Consider the following 22,628-nt stretch of genomic DNA (forward strand, 5'->3'; position numbering starts at 1 on the left):
TGCCTCATTTTAAGGACATTCCCAACGGAACCGAGCGGATCCTGAGTGAATTTATTATTATTAATTATAATATATATATTATATATATAATTATAAATTATATATAATTTATTACATCAGGGAGGCGGCCGAGCCCTGCAATCTCTCGCTGGCACAGCAATCCGAGACCTTTTTATTCACGGGTGGGGTCCCGCCTGCGCTGCGGGACCGAACCTTTCCGGACCTGGACCAAACCTTTCCGGACCGGGACCGAACCTTTCCGGACCGGGACCCAGCGAGAGCCGGGGCCGAACCTCCCCTCCGGGCCGGCAGGGGGCGCTGCAGGCAGCGCGGTCCCGGTGCTCCCAGCGCGCCCCGCGCCAGCACCGCCCCGCAGGAGAAGGCGGAAGTGTCGGCGTGCGGGGAGCGCTCCGCAGTGAGTACGGGCCGGGCGCTGCCCCTCCCCGGGGCTGGATGCGGGGCTGCGTGCGGGGAACCCGGCTTGATGGGGTCCGGCGGGGTGCAGCCGGGTTGGTTCTGCCTCCCGGAACGGGGCTGCGGGCTGGGAGCGCGGCGCGTAACACCCACACGCACACACACCCCTACCTGGGCCTCCTCCGCGGGTGCGGCTTCTGCGCGGTGTCTGAGGGGAGGGGGGGGGTGAAGGAGGCAAAAGGGCCCCGGGAGGGACACTGCGGGGACAGCTGAAGGGCTGTGACAGATCCCCAGGCGGGCTCGGCAGCTTCAGCCGGGGCTGAGGTGATGGAGGAATCATCCTCATCTTCCTCATCCTCATCATCCTCATGCTCATCTTCCTCATCCTCATCCTACTGCGTCTGAACTCCCGGGACGGGCCCGGAGAGGGGCAGCAGTGAGGGCCGGGGGTGTCCCGGCATTGCTGGGGCCTCTGCAGCCTCCAAAAAAAAAGAAAAAAAAACTCCCAGAAGGATGCAGATAAAAGCGGTTGGATAATTTGGATAATTGGATAATAATTTCCACGTCTTGTGTCGTTACGGGCCTGATTTGCAGGTTTTCCACATCCCTGCAGCTCTCAGCAGCAGCTGTGGGGCTCGGCCAGGGGTGCTGAATGAGGAGGCAGCAAGGTACAAAAAAAGGTTCTGTAAGGCTGGCACTATGGGCTCAGTGCCCTCTGCTCCAGAAAGTGCTGCTGTGTTTAACAGGGCACTGCATACAATAAGTACATATACATATATACATAGATACATATATACATACACATATATACATAATAGAACTTCAGAACTGGAAACTTCCCGAGGGGATTGTGCTTTTTCTTCATTTGCTAAATTTCCATGAGTTTAGTGTGTCAAGAACAGTAGTTTTTGTAGCTCAGTAGCACAGATGAGCTAAATAAATATAAAAAGTTTTGGGTCCAGAGTGTGAAAACTAATGATACAAAATTCTGTGTATAACACAAGTCAAAAAACCCACAGAAATACATGTAAGGGTAGAGTGAGATGGATAAATGTCTGAGTTATTTCAGAATGAGTATTCAGTTCACTTTTCCCAGGGTCTCAGTCATTTTACTGATGTTTGTTGACTGAATTGGTGATTACCTCCAGCTTGGAGGCTGTGCCATGCAGAAATGATGTCTGTTCACAGCCATACTTCTCCCTGCCTCTCTGTGAAATACTTTCTGTCCTGATGTTGGCTTTGTCCCCATTATTGCAGCATCTTAAATTCTCATCAGATCTGCAGAGAGAGACAGAACTGTCCCCTGCATAGCTTGGTGTTCTGTCTGCAAAGGGAGGGCAGAGGCCAGAGAGAGGAGAGTCTGATAAAGAATTATGTGGTATTGTTCTTCTTACTGAGAATGCTTTCCTTGTGCCTCTTAATCTGAACCATCCACAGTCTCCTGAAATGTCTCCTAAAATTAATAAAAAGAAGAAAGGGTTGAGGAATTTTGGATTGAGTTGGTTTTTTGATTGTGGAAAAACCCACGCAATATTTTGATGTTAAATGCAGTACTTCCACTGCTCACTAAAATTCAATTTGTTTTTAATTAAGGAGGATAAAATATTAACATAACTGGGAATATGCCACCATCTGGTCTTCCAAGTAACACTGAAGTACCAAAATACATCCATGATTAAAGCCTGGCAGTAAAATCACCTTGAAAAACCCCAAAGAGCACTCTGCTCCAGCAGCACAAACTCTTGTCCTGTCTAATGAGCTTTTATTGTTGTTTTTTGATTGCCTTTGCCTGGGAGAAGTTTGTGAGGCCCCCGTGGTGACAGTTCCAAAGCTCACAGTGCAGACACACAGTGCTTATCAAACAAAAGGCCACTGATTGATAAGCCTGGGAAAAAGGTTGCAAATGTGTTGCAAATATTGCTTCATAAACAAATTACCCCAAGTCACTCCACTGGTCTGTCAGTCTCATGACCCAGAAATCTCTCTGCACAAAATTGTTCTCAGCAAGGCAAGAAGAAGAAAAGTTGGACCAGGTTTTTTCTGTCCATGTGGTACTGAAGGGCTTTCCCCTGCTGGGCAGGCTACAGGGAGATTAATTATCTTTGTGCACTTAAGTAAGAACAGGATCTGAAGTCTTCTGTAGGGATTTCCTTACTTATATTGCTGCTTGGTGTGAATTTTTCTAGGAAAGGGCATGTGGAAGTTAATTGTATTCAACACTTATAAATACTAAAAACCTTCCTTTTCATGGCAATAGCAAGGTATTAAAAATTAATATTTGCAAATTGTTGTATCAGATTCAGCACAGAAAGAATATCAGCTTATGAATAGGAAGAAAAAATAATGTGGTTTGAGGGGGATTGTGTTAGGCTTTCCATTGCTGGTAAAAAAGGAAGGACATCAGTCTAACGTGAAGGTTTTGGTATACAGTAGTTTTGAGTTTTAAAATCCACCTTCTGGCCTGAAAATCTCCTCGCTCCTCAGTGGGGGAACTCACAGAACTGCTGCAGGAGACTCACAGGTTGCTCTGCTCCACCCTCATCAGGGGAAAGGCTGTCACCAGATTTCAGACTCTGCTGTTCTGTAATGTTTTGCTCTGTTCAAGATCGAATTTGGGTTCCTGCTTTGCAGAGTAAAATAAATGCCACAAGAAACAGAATTATTTCCTGCTCCAGTGGTTGCAGCTTTTAGAGGAATTGGAGTAATTGGGCCTCAGTCAATGGCCTTAACACTGCTTTTTCATTTGGAAAATTGTGACTCAGCCCACACCTAGAAATATGTGCAGAGGAAGGAAGATTTGCCTCACAGATAAGATGTGATTCCACAGAAATGGATCAGAGTACTGGGAGGAGTCCTGTCTTGTGACAGATGAGATGCAAAGATGAGAGCAAAATTCTGACTCTCAACCCCCTGCTTTAAGTTGCCTCTGTGCCTGACTTTCCCCACATAAAAAGAGGAGCCAGTGGTACTTGCACTTCTTTTTTTACATCCCCCTTGGTCATATGGAGACAAAAACCTCCATCTGAGAGGGGAGTGGATCACTGCACAAGGGGCTCCTGTGGGCTGGGTGCAGTGACTTAGCTAAATTTACCCTGGTTTAGGATTTTTGTCTCTGTAAACTGAATGTAGGAGATACCTGCTATGTCTGTAGAGATCATTTGAATGTGCAAAGAGGACACCACTTGCACAGCACTTAAATATACAAAGCATTCAACAGTCAAGATTATATCGAGTCAGATCCTGTTTGCTTCCTTATAAGAACAAGATTTCAGAGTGTGTGTGGGTTTTTCCTGGGAAGAGCCCAAGGGATGAGTTGCACACATCTCTGCAATTTGTGTGACAGCTGAAATTGGGTAGAGCTGAATGTATTTTCCTCCTAGCAACTTCCTGAATTCCTTGTGACATTGCTAAAGGGATACATGTTCCTCTTTGCTTTCTTAGTCTCAGGTTAGTTTGCTTTTTCTCCAGAGATGAGAGACCTGCTGATGGCAGTCTAAAAAAAATCCTTGTCACAGAGACTCTTTTGAAGTATTGTTTCTTCTGCTTCCATCCTAAGTTACTGGGGTGAGCTGCTCAGTTCCATGGGCTTAACTTGGTTGTTGTGCTGTGCCTGAAGCAACTGCTGGGAATTTATTTGGTGTTTAGTTTGTATTCCTGTTGTGTTTCAGAGCCCTGATTACAAAGCCTGGTGGAGTAGGTAGTGTAGAGGAATAACACGTGGGGGCAGAGAACTGGAAATGAAGAAAGCATCACTCCTTGGATGTAGTCCCAGACAGCTCTGCTATGAAGTTATTTCTGCAGAAAGTAAACATTGCTGACCACTTCAGTACAACTCCAGACTGCCAAAGTCTGCTTTGAGACTCTCTACCCTAACAGGATTTGGGCAATGTGAGGAACACCACTCTCGTTTACCTCTCATACCTCTGCATACCTCAACAAAATAGAAATTCACAGATTTACATAACAAAATAGAAGTTTTGGTTTGATTTTGTTGTTGTTATTTAGGTGACTGGAAAAAAAGAGCTCCTACAGTGATAGCATGATAGCACTAATTAATCCTGGTTTCCATTCCTAATGTGCTTTAAATAATAGAGTGGTGTTACAGTGACTGGAGTAGGCTGACATTCCAAGGGGAACTTGGCCCAAACTGCTTTGCAAAAGATCAGTCTGGGATTAGTGACCTGGAACCTTCAGGCTGCTCTGACCTGGTCATCAACCTGTGTTTCCAATAAAAAGTTGCATAGAAGCCTGACTACAATAGGATGTTAAGAAAATGGTTGTAACCATCAAATAGTTGAGGTAAAGGGAAAATTCTTGGACACCCAGGATTTAGAGTTGTTGTTTAGACCTTTTCCCTCATCCAGTGCAGAAATGTTTGCAATGTGGGGATACCTGCATTTTATCTTTTTTTATTTCATACCTGTGAGTTCAACCTACTTTGTAAGCAGTCTTGTAAAAAGAGGCTTTACTGTGCCCTGCACTGCTCTTCAGCAAAATGTGACTTTTATCTTCTGTTCTTACAGTCATGTCCCTTGTCCTTCCTGCCAGCTACACTGGGAGAGCGGAAAGGTGAGCAAGAACTGGGAGCACTAGGAGTTGCTAGATAGCTTTTGAGCTGTGGAAGTGTTAATTTTATCTCGTGTGTAGCTTCTTATTCAATTTGAAGACCTGCTGGCAGTTTTAATATGTTGTCAGCAGTGGTGTGTATTGGAATTCCTTGTGCAGCACAGCATCTGCTTGGTTTGAGCACTTGTACTTCCATTTTATATAGGGACGTGCACCTAAACAGATGTGAATCCTATACTGTGAATTGCTGTGTGCAGAAAATGTTAAGTGACATTTATTCACTGTGTAGAGAATATGGAATGGAGCTATTTCCATCCCATAAAATCTCATTTTGTACACCATTTTTAATGCAAATTAGAGTTGTGTGATTTAAAAGTAAATTGCACTGAAGGAGCGAAGAGGTATTTTCAGTAAACATAGCAAGGAGAGAGAGTGTTTCTCTTTTTACAGAAATTAGGTTGTCACATCAAAGAGATAGCAGAAAGGTCTGTGAACTGAGCTTCTTTTTTCTATCTATCAAAAGATAAATTAAAAAGAGAGAAAACAGAAACGAGGACAAAACAGAAACGGTGATTTGTGCATAGAACTAAACCTGCACCACCAGCCCGGTGTTTCTGGTTAGAAATAAAATTTGTTCTTGACTGGAAGGGGAGGTGCTGGGATACTTTAAATTAACACACCTTTTTGTTGTCTTGTACAGGGTTTCCACGTAGCACTTGAGTAGCTACTATGAGCTTGCTCTATGGTGGTAACAGCTGTGGAGCTCCAGAGGTGGAAAGTGGCTGCTGTAGAGCCATGGCCAGTGCCTGCAGTGGAGGAGCTAAGGAGGACAGTGTTAGCAGTGGGACTGGGAACCTGCCAAGTTCTTTCACAGAGGAAACACAAGGATATGATGTAGAGTTTGATCCTCCCTTGGAAAGTAAATATGAGTGTCCCATCTGCTTGATGGCTCTTCGGGAAGCAGTGCAGACACCGTGTGGACACCGCTTCTGCAAAGCCTGCATTGTCAAATCCATAAGGTAAAGGGAGATCTGTGGGAGGGAGCTGCTTTAAATAGGAAATAACTTAACAAATCAGAGCATAGCAGGGCAATGCACACTGAGTAGGACTCTGCTTGAGGTGCCTTTCTAGTGAGGGCTAATAGAACTCTTAAGTATTTATAATTAGCTAAAGAGGTTTTCTGATAAACACCATGTCTGGCTAAAGTGTCATGAGTTAGGGGGCTGCATCAATTTTAGATATGTTGCTATCTATAAAATTTTACCCAGGTTATTAATCTAAAAATTTGATTGAGCAAACATTAAAAATAACTTTTTAAAAAGTATCCAGATCCTTCAAATAAAATCCATTTTCAGCCCAGGTTTATAAAACCTGTCTTTGCCCTGTGATTGCTTCTCTTTTATAACTGATGACATCTAGAGACAAGATGGTTTCTTAGGACAGACATGACAATTATGCTTTCAGATCCTCTCTGGAAATCACCAGCTTTCCTGAAGAGAGAACCTCTCCTGGAAGAGAGGAGGTAATCAGGGAATAGCCTGGAACACAGTGTTGAGAGAGGAAACTAGGCTGGCATGTGAGGGAGTGGGAGGGAGATGTGTACACAAGAACAGGATGGAGTCTTAAATGTTTTAACATGAGGGACAAGATGAGATCAGATGGATTTGTTCACAGTGAATGTTTTCCTCTGAGAAAGTCTTGGCTTCTTTTTAAGCAGTCTGTAGTGCTATGAATCATGGCAGTGAATAAGCTTATCAACCTAAGCAACTGTAAATCATAGCTTACAAATCCCTGCAAAATGTCTACCAGCTTTAGAGGAACTAAGTTCAGATGCAGTAAATCTCACTCTGATCTTTCTTTTCCTGTGTCGTAGGTCAGAGTTAACTTAGAACTTGTAGTAGAGCTCTCCAAATACCAGAACCTCTGTTTAGCTGAAAAGCAGAATTAAGAGCTGACAAGGGGCAGGAAGGAAATCTTTGGGTGTTGTGCTGGAAGTGTATGCCAACTGGTTTAGCTTCTAGGATGGACTGCTCCCTTGCCAAGAGTCACAGAGAAAGCTTTTTCTTTTAACAAAACTATTCTGGCTTTGCTTTTCATAGCGTTGTTTTAAATTTGAAGGAAAATTATGGGAATATTCACTGTACTTCGTTGCAGATTTCCTTCCTGCCACTTGTCAGCTCTTAATTCTGTTCTGATTAAATGAAGAGCAAAGGAAACTTGTAATCCCTTTTTGCTTTCTTTTCTGTGTTGTAGAGATGCAGGTCACAAGTGCCCAGTAGACAATGAAATTCTTCTCGAAAATCAACTTTTTCCCGATAACTTTGCTAAACGAGAAATCCTTTCATTAATGGTTAAATGTCCCAACAAGGGCTGCAGCATGAAGATGGAGCTGAGGCACTTAGAGGTGAGAATAAGTTTTGGAAATAAGGAACTGTGGTTTTACAGACAAGTAAAATTTCAAAATAACTTAAGATGTTCATGCCTGATACCTCTACATGCTGATACAGTGCATTGCCCATTCAGTACCAGCTACATGGGCTTCTTTTTAAATGAGTGTTTTGTTGCAATTAGGTGATTCTCAAGTGAGCATTGGAGTGGATGAAAATTGTACTAATGCAGCTTTCTCTTTAGAATCATTATTGTTGATATTTTGATCAGCTGTATCTGTACGTCACAAACAAGTCAGTTTAATATTCTCTCAAAGCAGCCAGGTATATTAGTTGAAATAATAGTTTTGGAAAAACAGAAAGGGTAAATGTAAAACTAAATTTCTATCTGAAAGCATTTTTAAGACTCTCAACACATGCAGTCCTGATCTTAGCAGTGGTGCAGTTACCAGTGTGTACGGATTTGCTTCCAGGAAGCAGAGATTCCAGGTTGTCCCCCTTGTGCTGTGCTTTATCTGCAAGAACAGAGGAGATATTTGTATCTGTGTGTGCTGTCACATCCCTCTTCTCTCCTTGTTCAGGACCACCAGCTGCAGTGTGATTTTTCCCCTGTGGAATGTCCACAGTGCCAAGGAGCCTTCCAGAAGAATCACCTGAAAGAGCACATGACACAGGAGTGCCCCAGGCGCCAAGTCTGTTGTCCCAACTGTGCCACATCTATGGCCTATGAAGATAAAGAGGTACTTAGCAGGCACCTCAGGTTTTCAGCCTTATTCATAGGGGTTGTTTTTAAGTGCAACGTTAATTTATAAAGCAAAACCAAACACATTTGGGTGTGGAATAGCTCCTGTGTTGCATAGGTGAGAAGCTGCAGACTCGGGGCATTAGTCTGGAACAGGCAAGAGCTGGGGAGAGGACTGCACTCAAATACAAAATTCTTGGGGACTCTGTAGTGTGAAAAGAGTTGAGTAAGAACCATTATGGGGCCAAAGCAATATCCCACATTCAGTTTTTATGTTTGGCAGAAAAGATGTCAGGAGACACATGTTTTGGGGAGATCTGCTGACATACAAGACCAAGATCTCTTCTGAATTCTCCTGACTTTGCATTTTTTACTTGGGTTGAGCTTCCATTTCTTTATCTGCGTATGTGTGTGGTTTTCTGTAGCTGTATGTGGATGTGTTTTATCTCAAGCACTGTTAATTTTATACCATATTGGGAATTGTCAAACAAAAATACCTCACATAGTCCAACAATGCAAAAAAATAAGTAGTATAGGACCACTGCAATTCAACATGAATTTCAGGGACTTCTGTATAAATTCAGACTCTTTGGAGCATCAGAGCTTTAGGAAACAATGTATCTGCAACTTCATGAATCTCACATAGAGCCCAGGAAAACAGCACTAATCATAGAAAACATACTATGCAGGGTAATGGAATTGTCTTTGTTTCACAGTCGCATACAGCTAAATGCAAAATTTGAATGTAAATAAAAATTTAAAGTGATTATCATTCTTTTAAGTTGTGTAGCTTTTATTTTCTCTTCTTCTCTGATATCTAAGCTTCATGACCAAACCTGCCCACTCGCCAATGTATTTTGTGAATACTGCAACACAGTTCTCATCAGAGAACAGGTAAGAGACACCTTGCTCTGTGCTCTACCTGGGTCAGATCTTTGGTATTTACATTGCTGCTTAAATCTAAAATTTTTGTCTACTAGCTAATAATTTTTTCCCTTTCTGTCTCTGAAAATGTTGCATCCAGTGAAGGTGTAATACTGTTTTAAATGCTGTCCCAGCTCTCAGTTACAGTCTGGCCATGAACAGGGGCCATGCTGCATGGTTCTGGTCTTGAGTGGAGGTTAAAGAATACCAAATGAAGGTCAAAAAATACTCATAACCAGTGGGTATGAGAGATATTGGAAGACAAGGCTTTGATTTGGGCAGAGAGGGAGAGCATTAGTAATTGGAAAGCTACTGTGGGAAAGTAGCTACAAATAACTGTAGATGCTGGATCTATTATTTCTCCTATTCAACAATAACTTCATCAACTGGAGAATTATATATATATTATTTGCAGCCTATCCCTGTTTGGATGGCAACTGTGTTAATAACCTAGGCTAAAAAAAAAGAATGATCTTCTGAAAAGCAGGATTGAGTTCAGTAACGAGAAAGGCAAAAATCTGTATTTAGATAGAACAAAAAGCTGTAAAAATACAAAGAACAGAAAATACTAAACTAGGTAACGCTTTAGAATTAATGTCTAATTTATGTTAAGCTTGTGTTCTGCTCCATCATGATATTTAAACAAGTCATATGTGCCCTCTTCTTTTAGGTTTTAGTAATAAAAGAATACTGTTGATGAAAAAATTAATTTCAAATCTCATTTGTTTTAGATGCCTAACCATTATGACAATGATTGTCCTACTGCCCCAGTGCCATGTTTTTACAGTTCCTTTGGGTGTCCTGAAAAGGTGAGCTTTGCATCAGAACCAGGATTTGCAGACCTTCTGCATGGCTTTTGTTGTGCTGCACTATGCTTTTTTTTAATGTTTTCTTATTCTTGTCTCATTCACCAGCCCAAATCTTCAGTGGTTTGTGGGCTTTGGTTTTGCAGTGTTGGAATTCTAGAACACTGTATGTTGATACTGCACCTGTCAAAATTTCTTCCCAAATTTAAAGAACTATGTAATCCTCTGATTCTGAATAATTTGCTTGATGGACTTGCTTTTATTAATCCAGCTTTTATGTTAGTAAAGCAGCTTCTAGCATTTTTTCCAGAGTTGTGACCAAACACAGTTGCAGCTCTTAAGAGTTCAGTGAAGAAAACCAGACAGTGCTTTAAATTTCCACTTTTAAAATTATTTAATCTGGATACTTGTTTCTAGCTGTTTAATACCTATTTTTAAAAATTATTTTTTCATCATTTATTCTGGAGCATTTTAGCAGATCAGTGAAGGAAATATAATGCTGATTTGCACCCTGTCACTCTTATGAGCGGGACAATATTTGCCTCCTGGCATCTGAACTTTTTTTTTTTCATTTGTCATAGCAGTCATCTTAAATTTGGAGCCTTCCATTGCTGCAGTGCTGCTTTGTCCATAAGAGAAGCAAGTATTTGTTTCCTTTTCTTCAGAGCCAGGTGTCAGATGTGACCACAGGTCAGGTTTGAGATCTTCCTAACGTTCTCTTCAATTGTAGATGCAGAGGAACGAACTGGCACGGCACATGCAGGAGTTCACTCAGGTCCACATGAGAATGATGGCTCAGAGCTTCCAGAACATCAGTGTCACTGCCACAAACCCTGTGCCTTTCCTCAACGGGCTGCCCTTTGAGCCTGCCCTCTTCTCACACGTCTCACACGCGGCCTACGACTGCAACCCGGAGGTGGAGAACTTCAAGGAGACAATTCAGCAGCTGGAGGGGCGCCTGGTGAGGCAGGACCATCAGATCAGGGAACTGATAGCTAAAATGGAAACCCAGAACACTCAGATGGCGGAGCTCAAGCGCACCATCCGGAGCCTGGAGGGGAAGGTGACGGAGATGGAGGCCCAGCAGTGCAACGGGATTTACATCTGGAAGATCGAGAACTTCAGCGGGCTGCAGAAGGCCCAGGAGGAGGAGAGACCCGTAGTGATGCACAGCCCCGGGTTCTACACAGGGAAGCCCGGCTACAAGCTGTGCCTGAGGCTGCACATCCAGCTGCCCAGCGCCCAGCGCTGCGCCAACTTCATCTCCCTCTTCGTGCACACCATGCAGGGGGAGTACGACAGCCACCTGCCCTGGCCCTTCCAGGGCACCATCCGCCTCTCCATCCTCGACCAGTCCGAGGGCCCCGAAAGGCAGAACCATGAGGAGGTGATGGAGGCCAAGCCGGAGCTGCTGGCCTTCCAGAGACCCACCATCCACCGCAACCCCAAGGGCTTTGGCTACGTCACCTTCATGCACCTGCAGGCCCTGAAGCAGAGACTTTTCATCAAGGACGACACCCTCCTGGTGCGCTGCGAGGTCCTCACGCGCCTCGACCTCAACGCCCTGCGCAGGGAGGGGTTCCAGCCCCGCAGTGCTGATGGGCCCTGAACACGGGATGGGGACACTGCTCCTGTCCTTCCACCACAGGTGACAAACGTGTGTGACCATCCCTGTAAGCTGTCGTGCAAAAATAAAGAGTTGCCAACACAGCTGTTTTTTACCTGAGGAGACTGTTGATGTTGCTGGTAGACATTTTCTTTCTTTCTGAGGTAATCTGCTCATCTATTGCGTATTGTTCTCTTCAAGTAATAAGATACTTCTCTAGCAAGTGAATTAAGGGCTGTTAATTTAACTGCATACAGGAAAATCCTATCAAAGTACCTGAACACCTCAGTGTGTTCACTGGCACAGCAGGAAAGACCTGTAACTCTTTTCACCTCAGTGCCTTGGAATAGGTGACGTAGCAGAGAAATAGCTAAATTCATAAAGATGGAGGGGGGGTTTGTTTTTCATAGAGCTCAGGAAAATGGAGGCAGTTTCTTTATTGCCTTAGCTGGAATTCTGAATTGGGTATGCTTCTCTTGAAATCTGGAGTCAGGTTAAGATTTTGCTCACATCACCTTAAATTGAGGCTTTGACCCTTCTCCCCTGTGGAGTTAGCTTCAGAAAGTTGCATCTCAATGTAGAGTTGATCCTTGTGTTTCTGGAAGACATGGTAGTATTGTGGAGAGGGCTGAATTACTCTGAATTCACTGAAGAAATAAGTTTGTAATGTGGTGTGAAACTGCCTCCCCTGGTTTTATCTTGATAAACCTTTCTGTGTGTGATGTCAGTCACCATCACCAGAGAGATAAAAGTGTAGCATTTGGATGAGACCTTTTTGCTGGTGGGATCTTTTTCAAGCACTGGACTTTTTTTCAGGTTGCCAGTGGGTACATGTGAAGAGCTGAGATGCAGAATTTATTTTACTGTTGCTGACACCTAAACTTGCACCAAAACTGAACTTGTGCCCTGCAACTGCTCGAGTGATCTCTTGGTGTTCTGGGTGACATAAGAGCTCTGCTGTCTGCTGTGAACTCTCAGTGGAGAGCTGCCTGTCACCATTCAGCTGCCCTGGGTATTTCCTGTCCCAGCAGAGAAGAGGAGCTGGGCTCCCCTCAGCACTTTGGAGGGGAAGGAAAGCTCATTAATGGCACAGGGTGAGGAGGAATTGCAGTCCTCTTTGCTCTTAGCAGAAATGCTCTGGCTTCTGGAGTGGCTGATGCACCAAGCACTAGATTCACCATGTCAGCAATTCATGAGCTTCCTGATGCTGCATGTATTACTGTTCTCTGTACTGACTGTATGCTGTATCAATGCTTATTTTGACCAGTAGAAACTTAAGTAGCCCAAGTTCACTGGTGCTAAAACTCTCAACTTATCATGGTGCTGGTAAAGTTCTGACTCTTGTCTTTAAAAGGAAAGAAGAAAAGTTCTGTTCACCATGTAAGTTATGTACACTGATATTGAGGAAAGAACTAAGCCATGCACAAGTATATGTGTATTATTTCTCCAAACTACTAAGCCAACCTAGATGTAAGAGACTGCAGCTTAAGCTAATACTATTTAGCCTCATCAGAGCAGTCCCATGGGGATCATCCATGAGGAGGGAACACAAGCTTTATCTGTATGTCTGATGAAAGATTGCTACAGTGAACTGATTTGGGAGGGTACTCTGCCTACCCTAGATTCAAATTACCACTTGGTAATAGTAAAAAACAAACCCAACAGAGCAGCAGCAGTAAACAGAGCACTCATTGCTGTGGCTGCTAGAGTATTATACACACAGTAGCCTTCTATTTCTTTTGGTTTGTGTGAGGGTACAATGTGCAGCTGAATGACTTCAAACCTGCCACCAAACTGAGTTTCCTCCCAAGACAGAAGTGTATCAGATCTTAGCAAATTACTGTAATACCAGAGTTTACATGAGAGCCTTTCAGAGCTAATTTCCAATGGGTCACTTTAAATCTTTCTATCACAAAAATTTTAAATGCTAATGAAAAAATGTTCATTCAGCAGTTTGTTTCAGAGCTTTCTTTACCAATAAGAATGTCATCTTCAGCTAATGGGAGAACTTCTGAGTACACAATTACTATTTCAATGTGTAGTATTCCTGACTATTATTCAAACTTTTCTAAGCAAAACAGATTCAGTTACTATGTGAAATTATAATTTCAATGAAACAGCATCTTTTCCTTTTACTCCAAATCTCATCTTTTCATTTGAGCAATCATTTTACCATGGTGGATTGAGGCATAACTCTAGAACTACTTAAATAGAGGCAGTAAGGTATGCAGGGAGTTAGAGTTTAGAGTTGCCTCTAAAGCAAATGCCAAGAAATACAGGGATTTAATCAGGTGCCTGTGTAATTTCTTCAGGAACGGGGTTCTTTAGTTCTGTAATTCTTGATGCTTTGCAGCATTACTGGGTCTCAAGGTGGTTAAGAAAAGTGGCTTAGCTTTTACCTTCCAAATTTCTGTTGTCTTTGAATGTGTTCTAAGTCAGCCCTTCTTAATATGTGTATTTGCAGAGTTGCTATGGCACAAATTTTCCAGTTATAAAGTATTGCAGATGTGTTTTATTTTTGCTTCTAAATCTTCCCCTGCAGGGCAGGGCAAAGTTATTTCACTCATAATGTTGGTATGTAATGTATATGGGGAGCTCAGATAATGTAAGATGTATTGACTTGTTTTTTAAGTGGTCTTATGATCTGCCTGGTCAGGTTTGCTATCAAGGGATTCAACTTGCTAATGACAGAACCAAGAAAACCCAGGGTGGCCTTTCAGTTCTTACTTAGAGAAGCTTTCATGTCAGATACACTGATGGTGGATGCAAAAGATTATTCTGGGGTCAGTCTTAAAGGTTTATATTGATTTGTGCTTCAGCAGAATGGAAGTACTCCTGTTCCCTTGCAAGTATCAATAGATTGTTTAATATATTTTGTAAATAATGCACAGCTATATTTCTGACAGGATTTAAAAAAATAAATAAATTAAACTTTGCACTGTGTGTTGCATCTTTATACATATGGAAGGCTGTTCAAAAAGATTGTGATACACAGGACCTCTGTGGCTGTTTCTCCATCTTGGGGGTTTCAGTGCTGGCTGTTTTTTAGTGAGGGAGACCAAGAAGGCAGAGAACTATTTCCTTATAAATAATGTCTGTCGTTTGTCACATGGCAGCAATAGTTTTTCTTCATTGCTAGAAGACATAGCTAATGTAATTGGTAATAAACTAAATGTTCTCATGATAATCCTGTAATTTAAGATGCAACTCTGAAAAATGCTGCACACCATCACCTCCTGCTGTTATTATCACCACTTGTCATCCCCTTTAAGAGACTTGAATTTTCCCTATTTCAAAAAAAATGGGATAATATAAAAATTAATTTACCTTGCTAATTTATGATGGAGGAGACGAAAAAGTGGTTTATAGCATCATGAAGTTCATCTTTCTGCTCAAGACCTTATTTCCACGAAACTCACGTGACAATTGGCATCCTGGGGGGGTAAAAAAAAGAAAAAATAATCAACAAGACAAACCTCACCTTACTTGTTTCACCTGATCTGTGGGGAAGATTCTTTCCTGCAGAGTGTGTGTCTGTCCCAGGAGCTTTGGGGCTTCCCAGGCTGGGAAGGAACAGGGAACCCAGTTGGGGAAACTTGACTACTCTGGGTCTACAGCAGAAGTAAGAAGTTCCTGTAAATAAATACACCATAAACACCACAACTTGTCCCTCCCTAGACACTCAGTTTCTGTTCTCTGGAATGCAAAAGCTGCCTGTAAGAGCCAAGCATTTTCAGTCTGTTGACTCAGGGTCTCCATTCTTTCCAGGAGAACCCATTGCTGTTTGGACCTGAGAAGGACAATACCCTCAGAATCACCCCAAACCCTGCAGCACTCCCTCTGCTGCCACCAGTGTCACCTCCAACAGCTACTGCATTTCTGCAGGTGAATAAATCAAAAAATAACCCAGGTTTGTGCCCACCCAGCTTGGGCCTGCAGGTTTGCTGGCTGGCAATAAAACCATGCTGCTAGCCCGAGGGGGATGGCAGGAAAAAGGTCAAGTTTTGCTAACAACAGCTGTGTCCTGAGGCCACCTCAAAAAGTTTGACAGAATTGTATGGATATGGAAAAAAAAAATATCACTTACCTTAAGAAGGGAAGACAGGGAAAAAAGAGGAGACCTGGAAAAAAAAGAGGAGACAGATTTGGTGTCATGGGACGTGACTTAACTTAGGTAATTATCCAGTGAGAAGGTAAGAGACCTTCTGGGTCTGGGTTTACACTTCCTCACCACCCCCATGTCCCAGAGCTGCAGCAGGGCAGCTCCTGTGTCACCATCACGGTCACTCACCTGAGCAAACCTCTGGAAGAGCTGTCAGAAGGGAAGATGGGATTTCTCCCAGAGGTAACCTCCTCCTCGTGGCAGCTTCCAACCACCTCCAGGTCCACCCAGTCTGCCTGTGAAAGCTCTGGGCTTGCAGGGATTTGTGTCTCTCAGATGGCTGTAAAAGTGATGCTCATGACCAGACCCTCAGGGTGGTTTTACAGAAAAAGCTTTGTTCACCTCAGTTTACAAAGTAAGGCCACCAGCTTTAATTCTCCATAAAAACCAAAACAACTTTGGAAGAGTGGCTTGGTGCAAATTTTTGCAAAGTATTAACAGACACAAAATCAAAATAATACCAATTATACATACATTATAAAACAAAAGAAATTCAAGTTAAAACCAGGATTGGATTCCTATTAGCCCTAGAGATGATCCAAGAGTATATCAGGAAATAAATAAATCGTTTTCATTTTTACCATAAAAGGGGGCTCTGGTTTGGATATGTGCAGAAGGTAAATGAGTAAGAGGAGAAAAAGAAAACAGAAAAGCATTCATAAGAGTGCACTGAAATGCTGCAGGGTGGTCACTTCCCCATATGCCCCACTGCAACTCAAGGAAGGCTTTAAATCCCTGCAAATGGGCAAAGAAACTTCTGAGCAGAATGCCATCACCTGCCCCATGCCCAGGGGAGACTCTCATGGTCTCCCAGGCTTGCCTCTCACCCCCACCCATGGCTACTCCAGAGCAGGTGACAAATAATTTGCCCTGGTCACTTCGAGTGATGGATAGGAGGACAGTTTACCCTAGAATCCATCTGAAGGGAAGGGAAGGCTGCTTAAAGCTCTGTCTCCATGGCCTCCACTGGATTCTGCACGCTCCAAGGAGGAGAGAAGCAGCACAACCAAATCTCTGTTCTCTACCCTGCAAGCACAGCTGTGATCAAAACATTCAGCATTTCAACAAAGGCCAATCAGTACCTGAGGGCTCCCCAGGAGCTGCAGGAAGAAGCAGCCCCTTTCAAGTGTCTCTTCCAACACTTGCACACCCCAGGAGACAAACTCACACCTTCATTACAGAGGCCATGGGACTACTGCTCACTGCTGCTCTACCTGATGCTTTGTTCCCAAATAATGATCTCCTTCCTTTTTGCTATGCCTGCTACTGAGGCAAAATCCTGACAGGGCAGAGCTGTATTTTTGGTACAGCCAGTCTAGCAGAAGATGCTTAATGCCCCTGAAGCAGGGCAAATTCTGCAGTTAATGTCATAGCATGCAAAAAAATCAAACAAACAAACAAACAAACAAAAAAAACACCAAACAAAAAACCTATCCTGAAGGCTCATCCTAACCCGTTTCCTCATGACCACAGGTTTATTTACAGTCACTACTACAGGAACAAGATTCAAGTGGCAGTGGTGTTGTATCCATATTTTTTAAGCAGTTTGACTTTTAAGGCAACATTTCAGTTCAGCTGTGTGACTGTAATTACCCTTGAAAAACTGCTCAGCAAGGCATCAGCAGCAGATCCCAGGGGGCTGCTCCAACTGATTGGTTCTGTTCCTAGAAGAGCAGTTTTTGAGTACCAAAGCAGACACTGCAGGGCCTGACAGACCCTTGCAAACTCGACCCTTCTCATCTCCAAAATAAAACCAAAACCAAAGACTGTACAGAGTCCTTGCTTCATCTTAAAAGCAACCCAGCACTAAGCCAGATACCACTGGAGGTCAGGAGCACTTCACAAATACACTATTGAGACAGGACTCCTTTCTACAACCCCCTGGTTATCCTTGGTCTCATTAAATCTGCAAGTGATAAAAGTACTTGAGCATCCTAAGGATGAAACCCCCTTCATCACCTCCTGCTCTGCAGCCTTGATGGGGCAGTGCTGAGAAGCACCTTTACACCTCCTGAACAAATTCAGACTCTGCCCAGCATCTCCTTCCCTAAGGAATCAATTCAGATTTCTTCTTTCATTGCAGCACTACCACCACTGACATTTTGAAATCAAATTGATGCCAAATTCCAGGATACTCAGGAGTATATTTTTCCCCCAGTTTACACCCTCCTTTGTACCCATTTTACACCACCATCCCAGAGATATTACTGAAACCAAATAAAGAACACATGAAGTATTCAGCTGAGAGTCCATGTAGACTCAGATCTTTTTAGGTCAGAGGAAAAGAAAAAGTCTGATATGTTTGGATTTGGACTTTTCATCCATGCCCACGTGAGGCAAAGTTCTATTACAATCCACCTGCACAGATCCTCCTGCAAGATACAAACAGTTTCATTCCTGAGTTCAACTTTAAAGAGACAAACACAGTCCTCAGCCAGCATCACCCCAGTGCAAGAAACAAAGATTTAGCACAGAGCTCCCTACTGCAGGAACAAAGAGCAAAGAAGCTGCATCAAGCTGTGAAAGATGGAGAAAAGCAGAAAGAGGCCAATTTGTGTTATATCAAAGAAAGAGGAGGAACCCTGAGGAAACGGGTTTGGCCTTGTAGAGGAAGAAAGCTTTACAGAAGGCAGACTGCTGTTCAACAACAAAACCTTTGCAGCCCTCAGTGCTCATCTGGGGGCAGATTGGTACCTCCATCAACAACGATGCTAGACAGGCAAGCCAAACAAATCTCCAGAACATTCCCAAAGAGACGCAAGATTCCTCGAGGAATGTCATTTCAACGACATGAGCAAAACTCAGTTTTTTCCTTTTTTTTTTTTTTTTCCCAGCAGGGATGACAGGACCCTTTGCCCAGCCTGGAGCACAGAGGTGTCTCCTCAGTCCCCCTCCTAGCTGGCTGGCGTGCAGCTGAGCTCCGCAGGCTCCTGCCTCCCCGCTGCCTCGGGTCCCTCAGCGATGCTGGGCTCGCTGGAGCAGTGCCTGGGGCTGAAGCTGGGCTGGAGGAGGAGGCACTTCTCGGGGCTGTCTGCCTCCTCAGTCACCATCCCTGTGTGCAGCATGGAGGCCATGGCCAGGAGCTGCAGATCCGAGTGAGCGTTGGCAACGGTGTGGCGGCGGACGCTGCCGCATTTCTCCAGGTAAGCCTCCCCCTCCTGCTCTGTCAGGGGGCTCAGGGCCATCTCACTGGGCTGCCTGCTCAGCACCGCACGGGATGGATGGTTCTGCATCCCAGCCCTGCCACGGGACCTGGGGAACTGTCTCTCTGGAAGAGAAAAAGGAAGGAGGAGCAGTCAGCGGGGCACAGACACCCCCAGGATGGCCACAGGGAGCAGAAAGCTCTCAGCAATGCAGACACAACCTCCCAGCTCAGCACCCCTGGGCAACACTCAGCTGCTGGGGGGCTGGGAGGGTAAAGAGACACTTCCTGTCCTCTCCTAAGGTAAAGGTGCTGCTGCCTGCAAGAGAAGCCAGGCAAAAGGTCACAACTGAGGACAGCCATGAGGAGGAAGACCTGGATTTGATGGCTGATGAGAAGTTCAACATGAGCTGGCAATGTGTACCCAGAAAGCCATCTGTGTCCTGGGCTCCAGCAAAAGAAGATGGAGCAGCAAGAGGGAATTCTCCTCCTCTGGAGCCCCCAGCACAGGTAGGACATGAAGCTCTGGGACCCAGTCCAGAGCAGGGCTACAAAGCCCCATCAGAGAGCTGGAACACCTCTCATGTGAGGACAGAGCTGGGGTTGTTCAGCCTGGAGAAGAGAAGGCTCAGGGGAAACCTTACAGTACCCAAAAGGGGGCTACAAAAAGCTGGGCAGGGACTTTACAAAAAATTACAAAGCAACAGGACCAGGGGTAATGGATTTAAACTGGAAAAGGGGTAGATTTAGATTAAATTTTATAAAGAAATTCTTTACTGTGAGGGTGGTGAGACACAGGAAGAGGTTGCCCAGTGATGTTGTGAATACTCCATCCCTGGAAGTGTTCAGGGACATGTTGGAGGGGGATCTGAGACACCTGATCTAGGGGAATGGGGATGGGAACTAGGAAATCTTTCAAGTCCCTTCCAACTCAAACTATCCTATGATTCTATGGCCTTCTGAGGGGAAAAGGGAGCTAAAGGTATAGTACAAGACAGCTGGTTGTTGTCTCCAGTTGGCTACAATTTGCGTCAAAGCAAAAGCAAAATTTTGTAAAAACAGAGGGAGATTGGAGTTTTCTTCACTTGCTCCCTTTACATTTCTTTTTTACTATCAAACCAGTATCACTGCACCCATTTTTTAGCTTGCCAATCTCTTGACTGGCCACGGGTGCAAGCAAGCTTCTGGATCATGTGTGGAGAAGTCTTCCACTATCAGCATCTTCTTCCTGAAGTGCCAGTTCTCTCACACAGACCCAGTTATCCACAGATTAAACACAATTTTCTTGTTTCTTTTTTAGAGAGTCCTCAGACAGAAGGAAGACTACATGCAAAAAATAAATAATAAGCTTCCACCAGTTTTCTGTTTGTGAGGGCTGGCTGAGGCAGCAGTGAGCATGGGCAGCCACACTGGGCCAGCCAGCAGGAGCAGAGAGCAAGCAGCAAAGGACCAGGAGCTGGGGTGAGAGCAGAACACCAGGCATGGCCAGCTTGAAAATCCTGCCCATCTCCAGGGGGAAAAAACACCTGGCATCTGTGTGTGTGTTTGCATGCAGTGGTGGGGCACTGACAGTTCGCTTGACCGTGAAAAATAAAAAGTTTGTCACAAAAAACTACACTCAAACATATTAATATTCTGTACAATGAGCACGTCTTACCAAGCACACAGGTGCTACCAGAGAAGCTGTGGTCCTCACACAACCCCAAGTAAGGTGATACCACCTGCTTGACCAGTTCCTCTAGTTGTAGGTAGCCCTCACTGGGGCCAGTAGGCTCATGGACACTCTGAAATTCAAACATAAGAAGTCAAAATTACCCTTACATAGTTCTGAGGAAGGGTTTTGAGTAAATCCTGGGGTCTGTCAAATATCTCTGCTTTGGAATATCCCAACCATATCAGTAAAACACTTGGAGAAGCACAGCTGAAAAGCCTGTGTGGCTTTTTGGGTGCCATTCAGGTTAACCTCCTTGCTCAAGTCATAGCCATCACCCTCAGTACACTCACACTAAGGGTTTGCACTGTGTGAGTACAGCAATATAATTATAACAAGGCAGTTCCACCAGGAAATGTTGGGGTTTTTTTGTAGAAAAGCCTTTGCAGACCTTGGGCAAAGAATTGCTCTTTTCCTAGGCAGGAATGGAGGAAAAGCACACTCTGCAGTTCAGCTTACAGCTGGGAAGATGGGAGGTAAAACTAACAAATTTAACAGAAATTTCAGGTACCATTCACAGACTTAACTTTGTGCAAAGCCTCAATAAGATTTTCTTTCTCAAATGCACTGCTTTGAGATCCTCCTTGGGCCCTGTCACTGCAAAGCTGAGAAACTATGACAACTAAAGAACAAAGAGTAATCCAAAAAAGCTGGGAGAGGAAAATTTATGTGAAAAAGGGGTACTGAGACTGTTTCTAGGCAGGGAGGAGAGGTACCAAGAAAAATACAAACACCAAAGAGCAGAACCTGGCCCTTTCACAAGGACATCCTTTCCTGTTCTAGGAAAACACAAAACATGCAAATTCAGCTCTCATTTCCACATTTACTGCCCCCAAATAGGCACACAAACACTTCCCCTTCATCACATCCTCCTCCCTCTGCTCTCCAGGGCTCCTATTACTCCAAAGGGGCAGATACATCAGAGCCAGACAAAGAAGAGCAGAGGCTCCCCACCTGCAGAATTAGCAGCATCTGCACAATGGAAGCTGGAAGCTTTGTCTGAACCAGAGGAAGAATTTCTTCCAGCTTGACTTTTAGCAAGACCAAGTCTCTGAAGCCAAGAAGAGCAATCTGGCGAATAGTCAACTCCTGACCCTAAAAAACACAGAAGGCAAAATCCATGAGTTGGTAAAGGTACAGAGAGCACTGCAGGGACAGATGTATGGTCACAGACAGGAAGGGTTGCTGCTGGGGCAAAACCCCCCCCAGCTGCTCTGCTGGAGGATTCCTGGTACTCCCTGGTTGCTTCCTTCTCAGTCTCTGTCCCACACAAATTCTGAAATGAGCAACACCTCACCCAGGTGCCACTTAGGAGTGAAGCCAAAACCTGGCCTGTATTTCACCAAAAGGCTGTACTCATGAAACCCAAATGCCATATAATTTGGTCACAAACATCCAAAGCCCAGGATGGATATGCAGCTTCTGCTTTTGCTGCTCAGAGCTAAAAAACCAGAGAAGGTTTGGTGGGGAAAGAGGTTGGTACAGAAACCTATCTCTGGTCTGTATTGGATCCTCTTTTTGCTCAGCATCTGCACTTTAGAGCTGCCTGATCCAACAGCAATCCACAGTCCAGACCATTACAGATTTTAGGATTTGGGGTAGAACAAAGCTACAGCAAGACTGCTTGAACCATACATTGTTCCAAAAAGCAGTAACTGATTTTTACCACTGGATGCTCTGTGTGCTCCCAGTTATGTTTTTACACCAACACAAGTTTGCACCACAGGCTTAAGAGGAAGGTGATGTAATTGTCTCTGCATATTTAAACACAGTTGGACTTCATTTGGCATTCTACTGTCTTTCCCTCTGCTATGCTTAACATCTGCACAACTTTCTCTTGCCCCACTGCATCTTAAGAGCAGAAATTTTCTTTCCAGTCCTGCCCTGAACTTTCCAGCCTGAAGAGTTTCCTTTGTTCTTCCCCAGCACATTAATCTCTGCCTCATGGCCTGTTTGGGAACCATTTTTTGCCCTCCATAACACACTCAACATGGTAAATATTTAGCTGGAAGGAACTGAGAAAGTTAATAATTAATTAATAATGGATTTAATGTCATAATTAACAACATCACCAACAGGTAAATACAAATTAAAGCAAATAGTCAGGAGAACAGCTTGGCCATAATAAATACATTTTTCTGTTTTAAACCACCAATGCATGTTTAGGA

The 22,628-nt window shown here is 44.0% G+C and overlaps 2 protein-coding genes and 1 long non-coding RNA gene across 14 annotated transcripts in view; 1 reads left to right on the forward strand and 2 right to left on the reverse strand.

The window, feature by feature from the left end:
• The first annotated feature begins 327 nt into the window (after positions 1–327).
• TRAF6 (TNF receptor associated factor 6) lies at positions 328–14,380 on the forward strand. 3 transcript variants are annotated; one of them, XM_071745005.1, is made up of 8 exons: positions 328–415; positions 4,938–4,983; positions 5,681–5,999; positions 7,234–7,384; positions 7,949–8,107; positions 8,932–9,003; positions 9,765–9,842; positions 10,570–14,380. In XM_071745005.1, the coding sequence occupies exons 3-8, from the start codon at positions 5,710–5,712 to the stop codon at positions 11,446–11,448; spliced, it is 1,629 nt and encodes a 542-aa protein (XP_071601106.1). In that variant the 5' UTR covers positions 328–415; positions 4,938–4,983; positions 5,681–5,709; the 3' UTR covers positions 11,449–14,380. The 3 variants fall into 3 exon arrangements, with proteins under 3 accessions (XP_071601106.1, XP_071601108.1, XP_071601107.1); XM_071745006.1 differs by having other exon boundaries at positions 402–419; XM_071745007.1 differs by lacking the exon at positions 4,938–4,983 and having other exon boundaries at positions 353–415.
• Positions 10,215–15,763, reverse strand: LOC139796658 (uncharacterized). Of its 2 annotated transcripts, XR_011726083.1 has the most exons (3): positions 15,533–15,763; positions 14,773–14,879; positions 10,215–12,043 (listed from the first exon to the last, which is right to left on the reverse strand). It is a non-coding gene; the product is annotated as an uncharacterized lncRNA (long non-coding RNA). The 2 variants fall into 2 exon arrangements; XR_011726082.1 differs by lacking the exon at positions 15,533–15,763 and having other exon boundaries at positions 14,773–15,513.
• A 191-nt stretch (positions 15,764–15,954) lies between these two features.
• The window catches only part of PRR5L (proline rich 5 like), a 30,509-nt gene continuing 23,835 nt past the window's right edge, over positions 15,955–22,628 (reverse strand). For 7 of the 9 annotated variants that reach the window (XM_071745015.1, XM_071745018.1, XM_071745022.1 and 4 more), the window contains 3 exons: positions 21,415–21,555; positions 20,407–20,533; positions 15,955–18,875 (listed from right to left, as the gene is read on the reverse strand). In XM_071745015.1, coding sequence (XP_071601116.1) covers positions 18,502–18,875; positions 20,407–20,533; positions 21,415–21,555 — 642 coding nt within the window. In that variant the 3' untranslated portion in view covers positions 15,955–18,501. The remainder of the gene's footprint in view (positions 18,876–20,406; positions 20,534–21,414; positions 21,556–22,628) is intronic. The other 2 variants (XM_071745021.1, XM_071745020.1) reach the window with 1 other exon arrangement.

This window comes from Heliangelus exortis, chromosome 5 (assembly GCF_036169615.1).
Source record: "Heliangelus exortis chromosome 5, bHelExo1.hap1, whole genome shotgun sequence".
Taxonomy (NCBI): domain Eukaryota; kingdom Metazoa; phylum Chordata; class Aves; order Apodiformes; family Trochilidae; genus Heliangelus; species Heliangelus exortis.

Coding starts and splice junctions, on each gene's coding strand:
- TRAF6 (XM_071745005.1), top strand. CDS start 5,710: ATGAGCTTGCTCTATGGTGGTAACAGCTGTGGAGCTCCAGAGGTGGAA. Junction 7,385..7,948: donor TGGAGCTGAGGCACTTAGAG/GTGAGAATAAGT, acceptor CTCCTTGTTCAG/GACCACCAGCTGCAGTGTGA. Junction 8,108..8,931: donor TGGCCTATGAAGATAAAGAG/GTACTTAGCAGG, acceptor CTGATATCTAAG/CTTCATGACCAAACCTGCCC.